Genomic DNA, 15,463 nt, shown 5'->3' on the forward strand with positions numbered 1-15,463 from the left:
CCACCCTGAAATGCTGTGACCAGGGACAGTTCATGGTCCCAGACCAGGTCCCCTGAAACCACTCTGCCACCTGCCCTTACCCCCGGCTCTGGAGGCCACCGGGGCGTCTCTGAAGGCTGAATCCCCCTTGCTGCCCCCAAATACCAGACCTAACAGCTCTTACCAGCCTGCTGGAAGGGAGCACACAGCACGGGGACAGCCAAGCTGCAGTGCTGGGACCACTAGTGCCACAGCCAGCAGGAACAGGGCTTTAGGTCCAATCAGCATTTACCACTTGCAGCTGGTTTCACAGGAAGCACCTGAGGGTGATTTGGGGTGATTTCTTAACTGCATGCAGGTGGTACAGGGGGTTAAATAGGCCCCCACCTGAAAGCAATCAGGTTAACGACAACCCCCAAATTCCTGCAGGTGAAAGAATAGCAGGCTGCCTAGGTGTCATGACCCTCCCCAGCACAGCTGAGCTGAATTTATCTGAAGTGATTCGGAGAGGGAAAATCTGCCACTACCCTCCATGAAATTTCACTGAAGTGGAATCTATCACCCCGGCAGGGAATGACATTTTAAACTGCTTTAACTCAGTATCAATGTTCAAATTGATTAGCTTATTTCATCTCAATGGAAATTTTCACCTCATTACATTAGCAGCCAAACTTCAAATAATTTTTGAATCAAATACTGCTTAAACAGTATTTCAAAACACTTAGCTGACAAAATTCATCACTTAATTTCAAATTACTGCCTGCATTTTATGCTAAATTGTCAGTGGATGAAATAGGTATCAGTGTGGGGAGCTGAGGCTGCAGCTGAGCTCTCCTGCTCGGCAGTTCCACAGAAGCCCATTTTCCTGTCTGAATTGATGGATGGCTCGCTGCTGGCTGAGCAGGGAGCACAGGCTCAGACAGGGGCTCTGGACAGTATTTTCTGTCCTTCCAAAACCTGTGTTTTCCCCTGAGGGGATGGGATGCTCACCAAGGAATTAAATAGGCAGGTTTGATCTTCTCAGGGACGTGCCCTCCATTCCCAGTGGTTTCTTTAGCAGGGCTTTCCAGCCAGGCTCTACATGAGCTTAAGATGCTTCACCATCCAGTTCTCTCCATACCTGGTCTGTCATTTGCTCCTCCTTACAGGCTAAAACCACTGCAGTAGGCAACAGTGTACAATTCCAGCTCACAGCACTGTCTCCACCAGCTGTGTTTTAGAGGACATTTTTAATTAAAGAAAAATCATCATAAAAATCCTGTCCAGCATGCTCTGCAAACACTTCTGCTTCAAGCTCCAGCCAGCACTTAAGCCAGGTTTGGAGAGTGGCTCTCAGTACTCGTCTTTTAAAACATTATAAAGGACCAGGAGCTACCTTCCCAGGCCGTGGCATCAGAATGGGAATTCTGAATGCCCATCCCAAGTCTGCTCAAACCCTGCTTTAAACACCTAAAGATTCACTGACCTCTGTCTCAGTTGCTGCTACACTGCACTCGGGTTGCTGCATTTCCAGGTTATGCTGCTGCACTCCACTGGGGCAGTTCTCTAGTGCTGCACAATGCTTCTATCACTTTTATAAAATTTAAAAAAAAAAAAAAGACTCCTTTGACTAAATAAACTGTGATAGAAATATATTTACACTATGCACATTTTTACAGGAAATACAACTTGCTAAAAATCTGCAATTAATAACACCACCACCCTGCAATTCACTGCAGTCAAAGCTAAAGGATTTGCATTTTTAAGGTTTTTATTAGAGAAGTTGAAAGTTTCATCTCAGGACTGACAATAACATAATTATCTCTCTTCATTTATTTTGTTTATAGGAATATGTAGAATTTGTTTGTACAAGCATATACAACAAAGTAATTGGTGCTTAGTACATTGAAATCAGAAATCTGATTTGTTCTAAACTACCAGTTTTCCATGCGGTCATCTTTGAATTGGCAGCATGGACAATTTCCAAGCCGAATGCTTACATGCATTGTTTTGCAATATAACTACAGCAAGCTCTGGAAACATGCAAATTAACACATTAGCAAATCGTTTTTATATCTAATGGACATAAAAAGGTTATTCCTGATATGAAATTCTGAAAATCTGCATAAATACTTCTGTGTAAAATTAAATTAGTTATGTACTTCTCTTTTACTACAAGTATCAAGAATGCCCACGTAATTAATATACACACATATATATAGAGACCTTGTAATGCTAAAAGTCTTTGTAATTAATCAAACAATATTCTGTGCCATACATTTACTCAGTATTTACCAGCTAGTAGCATGACTGTGGTCATATAGTAGGCATGACAGCCTTAGTAGCATTTGTATCACATGCAAACATACTCTTAGCATTTCTGTTGACTAATTTTATCACGTAGCAACATGTATGTGATTTTCTACAATGTTGTGTTTCCCAAGTGTATAAATACTTTTTACATTTTCACAGTTACAAACTTTTTTGCCAAAAGCCATTTAAACAATCTTTTAAGTTACAATGAACTGTAGTATCCGGGATCTGCAACAACAGGATCAAAATGCAATTTCTATACAAGCAATGTAGGATGTAAACTTTTCTTAAAGTGCCTAATACGTAATTCCTTAGAGCACTGATCAGTTTTGGCACGAATACACTGTATTTCCCTCAGGTTATCCACTGCAGTGACTTCTACAGGATACTGGCTCCCCTCAGAATTGCTAGAGTTGATATGGCACTTGTGAATGACATCGTTAGGCTGCAGAAATACCCTGTCAAGTTACTGCTGCAGCCCATGAATTTGGCCGATGACTGTGTACACGCTGTACTTTTGAATATACTCAGTTACCTTTCCACTGCCTGCTGCCTGAAAAAAACCCATTTAAATATCATTTCAAATCAAACTCAACTCCTTACTGTCCTAATTATTACTTGGCATAAGGTCCCGTTCAGTGGGCTCAGGGAACATCAGTGTGGAGCATCTGACAAGGTGTGGCCTGGCGGGGTCTGGCAGCGTGGGGCTTCTGCACAGCACAGCACACATGGGAACGCAAATGGGAAATTACACCACTCGAGCTACAGCTTTGCTGCCATCTGAGATGATGTTAAAGGTATCTCCCGTGTTTTGAGGCTCTGATCCTGGGATTCTGATGCAGGCAAGGTGCCTGGCGAGATACAGAAAGGAAAACAGGATGGGGTTTAAAAAGCTCTCTTCATCTTCGGGTCGGGGTTTTCTGAACAAAGGAAATTCTCATGGAAATCCCACAAAGGAAATTCAGTGCCCAGTGTTAAAAAAGAAACAATGCAAACCTTAAGACTTGGTGGTCCGTAGCTACCCTTGACATATTAAGAACAAAAACCCAAAACAAACCCCTGCCAAAAACATAACAAACCAAAAGCCCACTATTCAACCTCAGCAATGTTATTCTGAATTTTGCTCTCATTTTAAGGATGCTGTGCTCTCCAACTTCAATTTGCTTGTTGAGGCTTTAAACCACTGTTGCTGGCCTGCGATCCATCTCTGCTTCCAGCTTCACCATCTGCTGCATCTCCTTTGCCTGCAATCCAAAATAACCCATGAAGTGTTGCATTAGACCTTTTGCTCCCAATGAAGCACGCTTCACATGAGTGTGTGAGTGAAACACAGGCAAAGCACACTGAAGAGATATATAACATTATTTTTACACCCCTTGTCCCCCCACCCCAAGTCACTGTTTTCAAAATTGGATGTAATACTTATATCTACAAATTCTTAGGAAATATTTTTTTATTCTATTCTGGGAGTTATGGGTTGACTTTCTAAAGAAGTGTGTGATAAAATGCAGAACCCCAGTTTTGGGGAAGAAGTCAGGCAGATGACAATTTTTTTTCCAGATAGGAAATGTCCAAGAATGTATTCTTACTGCTGTTGTGAGAGTACTGCAATGTGTTAACGCCTGAAATTCATCCATGATCTGGACTTGTTTCTTTCATAAAGACAAGGAAAGACAAAAACCCATCAGTGTAACATCTCTCTTGCTGTAGGCAAGATTTTTAAGTAGTATTTTTTTTAAATAGTGTATTTTAAAAAAATAGTATATTTTTTAAAAATAATTTTTTTCTCTGACCTGGAGATCCTTATGATTAGAGAGGATGTTTTTCACCTCAGGATTAGAGCACTGCTATGTGCTACATGGGATTACACACCCTGGATCCACCTGAAACTGTATCCAAATGCATCATGCAAAATCCAGCAATGAATACATGCCAGACCTCAGGATAAACTCTGCCTGCCTTGGGCTCTGCAGGCAGAGTTAAAGCTCTGTGTGTAAATGGTGACTGGCCTGGGAATCCCCTCTCAAAGGGCACTTTTTAAACTCCCTTCCTCTCTCTCTCAGATGCACACAGAGCAACATTCTCTCCTCCTGTTATCGTGTTTTGGTTTGAAACTCTGCAGTTTCAAGGAACTGAGAGTCAGCATCTCCATTTTCCCTGGGAGTTCTCAATCTGGGAAGTTATTTAAATCCATACCCCAAGGACCCTGAACAAACTGACCCTGAGGGCAATCTAACCTATCTATACAATTAAACTCATGAGCATTAGGACAAGTTTTAGGAAGAGACAGGCCAAGCACTATTTTTTTTTGGTGTAACTGCTGTATTATCCATCCTGCAGGGAAAAATGCTTAGAGGACTTGATTTATTTAAACTATATTGCCCCAGAAGTTGTAAAAGTTGCTTAGCCAGGGAACTTTGCTATACAGGCTGCTACTTAAGGAGTCACCTATTCTGGATGTGCAAACACACATTTGCATAGGTGAAAATGGGCAGATGTAGGTCTAGCGTAATGAGGGTGCACCTCTATTCCTTTTTGAGGTAAATGTGGATTTATGCAGATGTGACATACCTGCCTTCTTGAAAAATCTAGCCCTGCACTTGCTTAATCATCCTTATCATCTTCTTGGGGAAAAAAGTAATTATGATAACAGCAAAGCAACCATCATAAATATGATTAAAAATTAAGTGACAGTCTCCATTTAAATGACTTAAAAAGCTTGAAAGTAATGAAGAAATAATTTTAACATGAAAATATGGAAACATAACAAATAAATCAATATGGACAACCTCTTCTGAAATGTTGGCTGGATTTTGTCTGTGTGTGAGATGAAACATCCAAACAGAACAAAACACAGAGTTTTATTCTCAGTGACTCACACATTTCACGTTTCAGGCTTGTGACTTGACTACAGGCACACAGTGTCCTATAAATATTCTGTGTCCCAGCGTACTGTCTATGGAATTCTTTTAGAGAACCTGGCTTCAAAGACCACATTAGCATCTAGCAAAGGAGCAGGATCTCGTTTGTGCTGCTCAGAGGCTGGGCCAGAGAGTGCATTCCAATGGGAACCCAGCCCAACAGGACAAGGCTCTAGAACCTACACTAGATCAATGAAGTCGGGGCAGCCAAGGGACTCTGCTTTCAGGGCGCTCTCTACTGAGATCTCACACCAGCTAGGAAACACATACAGTAAAAAAATATACCTTTATTTTTTTCCCTAGCCTAATGAGAGTTTTTTCATTATTATGTGTCCATAAATGAATGTTGTTACAGTAGGTGCTGTCAGTAGTGCAAGATGTTATCAGTTCAAGGGAGTGATTCAGATCAGGCAGTGCTGCACACGGGGATGTTCCAGCCCAGTGCAGCTCCTTCCCTTGGAAACACAGGGGTTACAGGGATTTCTTGGAGTAACAATTATTTAGGAAGCCACAGCAGCACAGCCGCATCGTAAAGTGTAATTGCCAGAGCTTGTAACATGTTGGAATTTGAAGTGAATTTTAAAGTGCTCTTCCACAGACACTAGGAAGCTATTTCCAGCCATCTATTCTATATTTGGCTATTCCTAGAGTGGAATTACTTATTTTATTACCATACTGAGATATGTGGATACCCTTTGTCTGACTATCAGCATTAGCAGTTAATCATATGTGTGCTAACACTGAAGTACTTTCCTTAGATCAACAGACACTCTCACAGACACAATTTAGAACTCTAAGCAGATCTTCCAGTAACAGCAGCTAATGCACAAGTTAATCTCTAAATATTTCCTCTGCACATCACTGTTCATATTCATCTGCATTTCAGATGCTAAAGCACAAATACTGCTAATGTTGTGTCAGGCTCAAATATCTGTGTGCAAACAAGATTAGCAATGTGCTCACTGTGTCAATGGCACTTCCCAATGGTTGCATTTACAAGGAGGGCTCCAATGATAATGATTTAATTTAGAAGGAAAGCACACTGAAATAATAGTTTGCTTATTATACGTCCATCCTACCTTGTGTTTGAGACACTGCATGACAGGATTTCAAAAGCTGTTTGTACAAAAATAAAAATGTCAAAATCGAGTAATACAACAAGAAGCAAATTAAATGAATGAAAACTGAAGTGAGATTGAAAAATTAATGCAAGAAAAACATACATAAAACAAAACAAATTTAAATTTACAACATTTTGTACTGAAGGCTGTTTCCACCCATAATTCTACTTTTCTCCATTGTATATTTGTATGAAAATTTTCTTGCCTTGTTCGATCAGGAAAAAAAAGTGTTTCAAAATCCACATTAAACAAACACCCCCAGGATCCAACTAACTTCCATACATCAGTGTCTATAACAGTGATACCAGAGCCAGCTGGGGGGTGCATTGGTGCACTTTTGGGGCTACAAGGAAATGGTCCAAACAGCGCATATGGAAAGATATGCCCTGATGGATCAAATTAGAGTGAGTTAAAAAGCTGTTAAGGACAACCCCTGTGGTGAAGGCCCCCACAAGCCCACACAGGAGTGATAACCAGCACACAGAGGAGCTTATTCCATTTAATAACTGATGATTTATCTGACTTAAATGGCAAATGAGCAAGCTCACGAAGGCTGCTGCTACCCCTCAGCTGCAGAGCTGTAAGCCCAGGTGAGGATGTCTCTAACTGCTCCAAGAGGTGACCCCTCAGTGACTCACACTGATCCCAGCTCCCTCACACAGAACATGGTTATCACATTATGGTCAAAAGCACAATCAGAATCATTCTCTCCTCTCCTTATGTATCTTAAAAAATTGATCCAAAGCTCTCTGAAGCCGATGGAAAGAAAGAAGTGATAACACCATAGCTCTGGATCAAGACCATCACTTTTTGGGCAGCTATCACAGTGACACTACAGATCTGCCATGACCCAAACATCTGCCCCAGGCACTGCCTCCCCAGGTGCTGCCTCCCTGCCTTTAGATGCTGCTCAGGAGCAGACTGACAGCCAGATCCACTCGTGCTGGCTGTTGGAGATGGCACCTACAGCAGCCCTGTGAGGGAGCAGGGTGGGATGGTGGCTGTCACCCAGCAGGAGGTGCAGTGACCAGCAGAGCCCTGCTGGCTGGGGCTCGGTGCTGGCAGCCACCTGAGATCTCCGAGTGCTGTCCCCCCTGCAAGTCACCAGGCTGCAGCTGTGGGGCTCTCTCCTGACACTGGAAATACCTGATTTGCCTGTTCTATTCCCTTCCCTATCTCTCTGCAAGATGGCTTTAATTTGTACTATGGTGTCTTCCAGAGAGTTCAAGTTCTGAACATTTACCAAATAAGAAGTGAGTACATAGTACCCTTAACAGTAGTGAGTATTAAATGCCCCCCTTCTCTCCCACCTCACTGAACTGCTGGGTACATTCCCCTTGCAGTTTACATTTTTAAGTGCAGTACTGCAAGTCCATGCAATTATTCCAGCTCCTCTGGCTCAACCTTTCAGCAGGGGAACTGCTCAGAACGTAGCATTGCTTCCACCAGAAATAAGATTAGAATTTCTCTTTCCTTGCCAAGTAGTTTTTCAATTAAAAAAAAAAAAGGAGCTTATAAACTAGCAGAAAATAATAAGGTATTTTAATTAGGAAAGGGTGTACTAGTACAGATAAAACTCCCCATGCTACTGTACATCTCTAGAATTCAGTCCAAACTCACTGTCTCTCGCAGTTCAGAGACTCTCTGGGCACATTCCTCCTCTGATTTTTCAATCAGTACTAGAAATGTAAGTTCCAAAATGAAGTAAACCGACTTGCTTGAGTTACTTCTGGGGAGTAATTAAAATGGATATGCTGGGTCCTTAATGACTGTCATATCTGGCTAAGGAGTATCAGTGTGGCTGAACAGCTGAAAGGGCACTCTGGCTGAGCAGCTCAGCTCCCACAGGCTCAGCTGAAACAAACCTGCTGCTGCATCATCATTGAAGTCACCTCTTCATTCTGACTCCCAAAGTAGGCAGTGACCAGGAAAAAGTGCCCAGTTTAGTAAGGACTTACATTCAGAGGGATTCTACTCAGCCTGACTCTGGTTACTGTTTTCTCTAACTTGCTTTTCTCCTAAGCCTTTAAAACAAGGTACCTGCTCATTCTGCTTCTCCAAGACTTCTAAGTGCTCAAGTTGAACTTTTTTCAACTGATCCATTTCCTTTGACTGCTTCATTGCCAGCTGTGATTGAGAGAAAATAATGGGAGGGAGAACATAACACATTATTAACAAGTAAAATAAAAGCCTGCTTGAAAGATACACACATGCACGCTGTCTTGTCCCATTTAGGCAGCATAAAACATCGCAGAAGGCCTACTGTATCACCCAAACTTAATAAAAGCTTAATATTATTCTATTATTAATTAATAGATAGAATTAATAGATACATATTATACATATTGCACATAATACATAGACTTGGCAAACACACAGGAATGGCCAGTAATTCTGTTAATTCAAAATAGCTTTGTCTTGTATAGATGTCAGATCTTTTATTCTACTAGTATGTGCAACAAAGCAAAGACAAAAATCAACCAGAGCTGGATTCTCAACACAGAATGAGGATCTTTTTCACTCTCTCAACAGAGGAATGAAAAAGAACATCCAGAAGCAGTGCCCAGTGACTTTCAAGGTTATAGTTACCCTTTTTCTCTCTTCCAGGAACTTTTTTGTGTTGCTGCTGTTCAGTTCTCTGACTCGCCTGAAAAAAATGAAAATGTTCTCCATGAAGAACATTGGAAAAAAATAAACCCAAAAGCTGCAACTGAATCACAAAGTCTTCAGGTGTATTTTATTTTCTGATTATCTGTACCAGGTGGGACTAATGGCAAATTGTACACTCCTCTGGTTCAGAACTTTGCACTTAACAGATTTCCAAGTATATTGGCAGTATGATTGAAGGCTCGACTGCTGTGAATGAAGTTTGCTTCTTCCTTACTCAAGAGTGGTGGTCAAAACTTAAAAAAAATAAAATTGTTTAGTTAATTAGTTAATTTGTGCAGTTTAGTTAATTAGTTAATTTGTGCATCCCTTGCTGCAGTCTGTTGTCAGTTTTGGTAAAAAAAAAGTGCTATGTGTCTTAAGAGTGGAAATAGAAAAAATCATTCAGTGATCATAAGTGAAGTTACACTTATCAATACTGCAAGCTTCTTAAAGCTGCTATTTATGCAAAAATATAAATATGCCATTAATAGTTACATAAATTAACTCAAGTATCTCTGCCTAGGATTTCTGCCACGACAGAGAACAGAAATAGTTCAAACAGTTGATTCAGCCCACAAACCAGAACTGCTTTCAGATCTGGGAGCAGATTTCCCTGGGAGTCATTAGTGAGGTCTGACACAACAAGCAAATGGTTACTGAGGGCTCTGACAGCTCCTCCTGCTCATGAGCTGGGGTGTGCAGCACTCAGGGGACTTGGCTCAGGCTGTGGCACCAAAATAGCCCAGTGCCAGGGAGGGATGTAAAAAAGGAAAGGACGAGCCAGATGGCAAGGCCAAAGTGAAGGGGAAACCCCAGAGGCTTGTAAGACATCATTGTGTAGGTTCTGCTTTTACTCCCTTCTCAGTCAGGCCCTCATCTCACTGAAAAAGCAAAAAAATACAATGCTCTTGAAGTATTGAGTATTAGAATTACTAAAAGGATAAATATGAGAAAATCACCATTTTTTCCTAAAAGGGTCATCTAAAACTTTATCCAGCACAATCTTTTGACCTTCATTTCCATCCATAAAAGCATGGTTTTAATGGAATTAATCCACAGCTTCCCCTGTCAGCCTCTGGCAGCATCTTTCCCTTGTCAGGAAGGGACACTCACCTCTCCCGCTCAGCTTTGTTTTTGATGGATTTGTCTTGGCTGATGGCTTTGCTGTTCTCCATGGATATTTTAGCCTGGTTGGCACGCATCTCCTTGCTTTCCCTGGGCAAAGCAAACACACTAATTAATGCCTGAGGTGCAATCTTGTGAGGTTGGGTTCCTCTACACTGGGGTTACTTTTCCCTTGAAGTATTAAGGAAGAGGAAGGAACAAACAACACTAAAATTCCCTTTGGGTAGAACTTACACAGTTTGAGCAGGAAACCAGAAATCTCCATTTATTCCAGAGAATACAGTTGGAAAGATGAGTTCAAAGCATTTTCACACTTTGAGTATTGTAAAACGGTACAAAATATTCTCTTTTCTCCCTATTATATGAGTTGTCCTAGTACAAGCTACTATAAAAAATGCAATTTGTCTTTTACAACTGCCTAAAAATGTACTAATCCTGCACTCAGAAGGTAACAGCAGTATCAACAGTAATAATGTTTGCTAGTTGTGGTATGAGCTGACACTCTTCCTTTTAAAATTCTACTTTGGGCCTGTGGGCCTGAAAAAAGGGGTTTAGGCCATGGGCAGGCTTGTGTTTGGTTTCTCCTACTGGCTCAGTGAACCTTTCAGCCCTTCCTATGAAAAAAAAATTTTAAAAAATTTTTATTAAAGAACTGTGGTGCCTTTTTTTTTTCTTTTCCCTCCAAGAGTTCATAAAGTTGAACATTTCCTGGACACAGATTTACAAGCAGTGATATCACAGCAAAAATTAGTCTGGGTTCTAAAAAAATGATGTGTTGAAAACATATTTCACTCCAACAATCCTGTCTTCAAATGAAAGCTTTTATTTTCCTAACTGAAATGGAAGTGATTTTCAAACACACTGTCTTAAGAGGAGTGCTGAAATAATTTATTTTGATTTATTTTGATTGTGCTGAAGGATATGAAAAAAGTCAGTGTAGGTGTTCAAAGTGACTTAGCCTGTTTGCATCAGATACAAGTTGAGAGTGGAATAAGTTAAGAGGATTAGAGGACTACTGTGCATCACTGATGATTTAGAAATGAGGCATTGGCCATGGAGGTGGCTGACAGGGCCAACACATCACGCTGTCTCCAGCAAAAACACTCTCCTCCCACAGGCAGTGGTGATTCCTGCAACTGGAAGAAGAGGATAAGCCAGGATGGTAAAGAAAAGAAAAAAGGATTCTGAAAAATGTGGCAGTGCAAGATTTAGCTGCTGATTCCCTACTGAGTCATAGTGACTGCACCTCTGAAATTTATACAAACATGTCTTTTGAAGGGATACTTACCTTTCAGCATGACAGTCTATCCTTGGAATTTATATATTTATTTAGATGACATCAAAGTGCATTAACATGTCATTTTCTGACACCAGTATTGTTTGAATAAATAGAAATCTCTTCTTCTAATAAAAAAAAACCACCACACAATTTCTCTCTCTCTCTCTCTCTCTCTCAGGTTATTTTATCTGGAGTACATAACGCTTGTGAGTACCAGCCTCATGTCCCCAGCTGCAGACCTGCTGCAGGATCCCCACCTCCAGACCAGCCAAGGGAACTCAGTCTGGGGAGGCAGGCTCAGCACCCCTGCAGCTCAATACGCTTCAGGTTTTGAGCAGTATCTGCTGCCTTCTGCTTTGTTTTTAAATGAGCCCAAAGCACAGACAGAAATTGCTTTTTGTGCTGCCAGGGAGGGAAAGCACCTTTCCTACAGCAGGCATCATTTGAGATTATTGATCTCTGCTCCAGGCCTGTGGCCTCTGCTGTGCTCTCCAGCTGATTAGGCAGCTCAGAGAGAGGGAAGTGGTGAGCACAGCCTGCTGAGAGCCTGCTCTGCCCCCACGCTGCCCTCACAGATCCCCCTGCTCCTGGGGACAGACCTGGACTGTCTCCTGGCCTCCAGAGATACGGACATGTCCTCCTACACACAATACATTACATGGAAAAGTTCACAAATTGTCCAGTGATGCCCCTCTGGGGCATTATTATTCACATCTCAATATTTCACAGTCCAAATTCTTCTGAAATATTCATAGATTCAGACACAGTCTTAAATTTGTTTTTACCAGCAAAGTCCCCTGTCTGCACATAATTCCCAAATAAGCAGAAACACACTACATTGCAATGAATAAAGCAGAAAGAATATTGAAGGTTGTTGCTCCTGGGACAGCTGAACAAAGAGGCTTCTTGATATTTATATGGATGCAAATTATCAGATGTGGTTCTTAGTGCTTTTAAACACAGAGCAACACATGGACTGAACACAAATGATTTCTAATAAGAAAGCGAAATCCAGGCTAAGAATATAAGAATCATATACAAGAAATAATAGAGGGATGCTTAAACAACATAGAGGTACAGAAATTCTAAACCCAAAGATTAAACAATGAGAAAAAAGCTTTTTTAAAAATCTAAGTTTTGCCTTAGTGTATATATACTGGTAGGTTGAAATAATAGTTTCTACCAAAGTTAAGAGAACATGGAATTATGTATGGAAAAGAAAACAAAAAAATTACTTTTACAGACCATATATTAGTCAATAATCTTCCAAGCATTCTGATGACTTTCAAACAGGATGGAAAAAAAGACTCAAGAAAAAAAGAAAGTGATGTGATTTCCTGGGCTGATGCCACCAAACATGACTTAGAGGTACAGAACCAAGGGCTGCACCTTCCTCTGGCTAATAGTTTTTGAATGATGAATTTGTATAATAATTTAACAGTTTGTGGACTTGCTATTTGACTGGGTATGTTTTGCAGGACAGCTTGAAGAGATGGGTTAGCAGAGAGATTAACATAAAGATGAGCTCAGTACAAGCCTTTTGCTGGGACAATTCTCTGCTGGATGGGAAGCTTGCAGCTCCCAGCATGTGTTCTCTCTGATGCAGAGACACGCTGCTTTTTGCTCAGGAATTTTAAAAATCATTCCAATTCCTTCTTCAAATGTGATTTGTTTCATTTCTTTCCCCCCCTGATTTTTATGTGAAAGGTGCTGAAGACAATTACATACAAATCTACATATGAATATATGTATTTTGTGTACACACATATTTCATGTCCATACATTTTTAGAATGCTTTGGATAAGAGAACACAGAATAAAAAATTTTTCCTCTACTTACCATGATTTTTAGCACTGTGACTATAACGTGCATTTATTTGATTTCAAATAGGCAGGATGGTTAATTACAAAAGCATTAGCGTCATGTAGTGTCCTCTGTGTGATTATAGCAAGATATTGTATGAAGATAACACATCAGTCTAATGTAGCTTATGCTGCAGCCCCTTTTTACCTCACTTCTCATGGATCTTTCTTACAGCCAGCAGTGCTATAAACACGAGTCCCCAGCTGACAGCAACTCCAAAGGATATTTCTGTATTTTCTACTTCTCGGTTTCCAGCCTCCAAATTGAAGTTCCTGGGTAAAGTCAGTGCAAACTACAAATGCTTCATCATCCCTGCCGCCTTTAAGGAGGTTCAGATGATCTAAATCAGCTAAGAAGCCCATTCCTACATCTACCTGTTGGAGGTTAGAATTTTCCTTTTTTTTTTCTTTCTCTCAGGGAATTTTGTCCCATTTGTTGCTAAGAGACGATAATGACCGGGTACCTCAGAGAAACAAAATAAATGGCCAAGGTGGGGGAAGGATGCAGATGTACTCTCCTAGCTGAGGGGCTTTCTTCTGGAGGGCAGAGGTAGTGGGAAATTTTGGCTGGGGCTGAGGCTGGGCTCAGCTCCTCTGGCTGGTGGGATCGAGGGGGAGATGCTGCGGTTGCTGTGGGCAGAATCTGCCACCACTGTGGGGTTCTGCCTGCTATGATATTCTCCTACCACGAGCGAGGCTCTGCTCCTAAGAGCAGCTCTTGCACTGGGACCTTATTAACGCCCAACCTCACTGGAAGGGACCCTCACCACCTCAGGGGAACACCTGGGGCCCCGCGTCCCTTGCCTGTCTGAGGGAGCCGCTCTGAGGGAGGCGCTCTGAGGGGCCCACGTTCGGAAGCCAGGCCGCACCGTTCCTCTGCCCCTGCTCCGGGGGTTTTCTCTGCCCTGTAACCCCACATCCCGGCTCCTGCTGGAGCTGCAGAGTTTCTGCTGCATCTCCCGTGTCCCTCTGGGCCCGCTGGCCCTGCCCTCCCAGCCCCGCTCCAGTTCCCCTCAGCGCCGTCGCTGCCCGGCCGCCATCGCTGCGTGAGGGAGACGCGGCCGAGCCGCGGCGCCCCCTGCTGGAGCGGGGTCAGCGCCCCCGCCCGGCCGGCAGCCAGCAGCGCCCCTGGCGGCCGCGCCCGGAACTGCAGCGCAGGGAAAGCGCCCGCGGCCGGGGCCGGGCTCTGCTCTGGGGCTGCTGCTCTGTCTGTCTGTCTGTCTGTCTGTTTGCCCTATTATACACAGTAAAAAACCACTGCTCCTTTTCTCACACCTTTGCCTGACAGCCCTGTAATTTCAGAGTTATAATAATTTGGCGGGAAGGGGGTCACATTTTCCATTCCGAGAGGTTGCCGCCTTCCCTGGCAGACACGTCTTTCACCAGGACACTACCTAAGCCTTGCATGGCTGCTTCTTCCACTTCTACCCTGCATTCACCCAGCGCCTTTGGAGCTGTCAATGCAAAAACTAAAGCATTGCACAGAGCAGACCCAAACCAAGCGCTCGTTATCAGGCAGCGCTGCCCTGCTCACCTGTCATGGGAGAATTTCAGCTGCTGGGTTTGCTGTTCGTGAGCGTTAATGAGCAGTTTCTTCAGCAGTTCGCACTGCTGGTTCAAGTGCAAGTCGCGGATTTCCTGCTCCTCGGCGCTGTGCGTGTTGATCATCTCGGACCACTCCTTGGTGTGCTGAGCCACGATCTCTTTGACCTGCAGGGAGGTAACACCAGCCCTGTTAGAGGCTCCAGACAGAGCAACTCCTCCTGCTGCTGAAGGCGATGCAGAGGCAAGCATAAAACGGGTTCTAAAGAACACAGCTAAATTGTGAAAAATGAAGTTGCACAAATGAAGCTGCTTCACAGATAGCAAAGCCACTGAGGGCACTACTGGGTGGGTATAAAAACGCTGTAAACCAAACCCTGCTATTAAGACACTACTACCTAAAGTGCCCTGAATAGAGTGGCTGAATAAATAGTCTCTTCACTGTATTACCATTGTTTTAATACCATCCCTAACATCAAGCGAATAATAAAACAGCTTCACGCTTTTGTTGCCAAGAAAAATATATGTATTGAAAGTACTGAACTTAACAATGGAAAAACCTAGCGAGCAGGATTTCTCTGAGGGCCTAAAGATAGCCTTTGATTTTGTGGAGACAGTTTCACAAACACAGAGCATTTACAGAGAAATCCTGTATTTAGTACAACCTGAATCTGAAGATGGGCTACCTATCTT

At 42.4% G+C, this 15,463-nt stretch overlaps 1 protein-coding gene across 4 annotated transcripts in view; it reads right to left on the minus strand.

Moving 5' to 3' along the window:
- Positions 1-1,704: 1,704 nt before the first annotated feature.
- PLCB4 (phospholipase C beta 4) overlaps positions 1,705-15,463 on the minus strand; it is a 178,972-nt gene continuing 165,213 nt past the window's right edge. For 3 of the 4 annotated variants that reach the window (XM_054290254.1, XM_054290252.1, XM_054290253.1), the window contains 6 exons: positions 14,763-14,938; positions 10,076-10,177; positions 8,903-8,960; positions 8,354-8,440; positions 6,272-6,308; positions 1,705-3,515 (listed from right to left, as the gene is read on the minus strand). In XM_054290254.1, coding sequence (XP_054146229.1) covers positions 3,427-3,515; positions 6,272-6,308; positions 8,354-8,440; positions 8,903-8,960; positions 10,076-10,177; positions 14,763-14,938 — 549 coding nt within the window. In that variant the 3' untranslated portion in view covers positions 1,705-3,426. The remainder of the gene's footprint in view (positions 3,516-6,271; positions 6,309-8,353; positions 8,441-8,902; positions 8,961-10,075; positions 10,178-14,762; positions 14,939-15,463) is intronic. The other variant, XM_054290255.1, reaches the window with a different exon arrangement.

The sequence above is a fragment of the Melozone crissalis genome, unplaced genomic scaffold, assembly GCF_028551555.1.
Source record: "Melozone crissalis strain CALT ecotype California unplaced genomic scaffold, PUWL_Pcris_2 ptg000081l_1, whole genome shotgun sequence".
Classification (NCBI taxonomy): domain Eukaryota; kingdom Metazoa; phylum Chordata; class Aves; order Passeriformes; family Passerellidae; genus Melozone; species Melozone crissalis.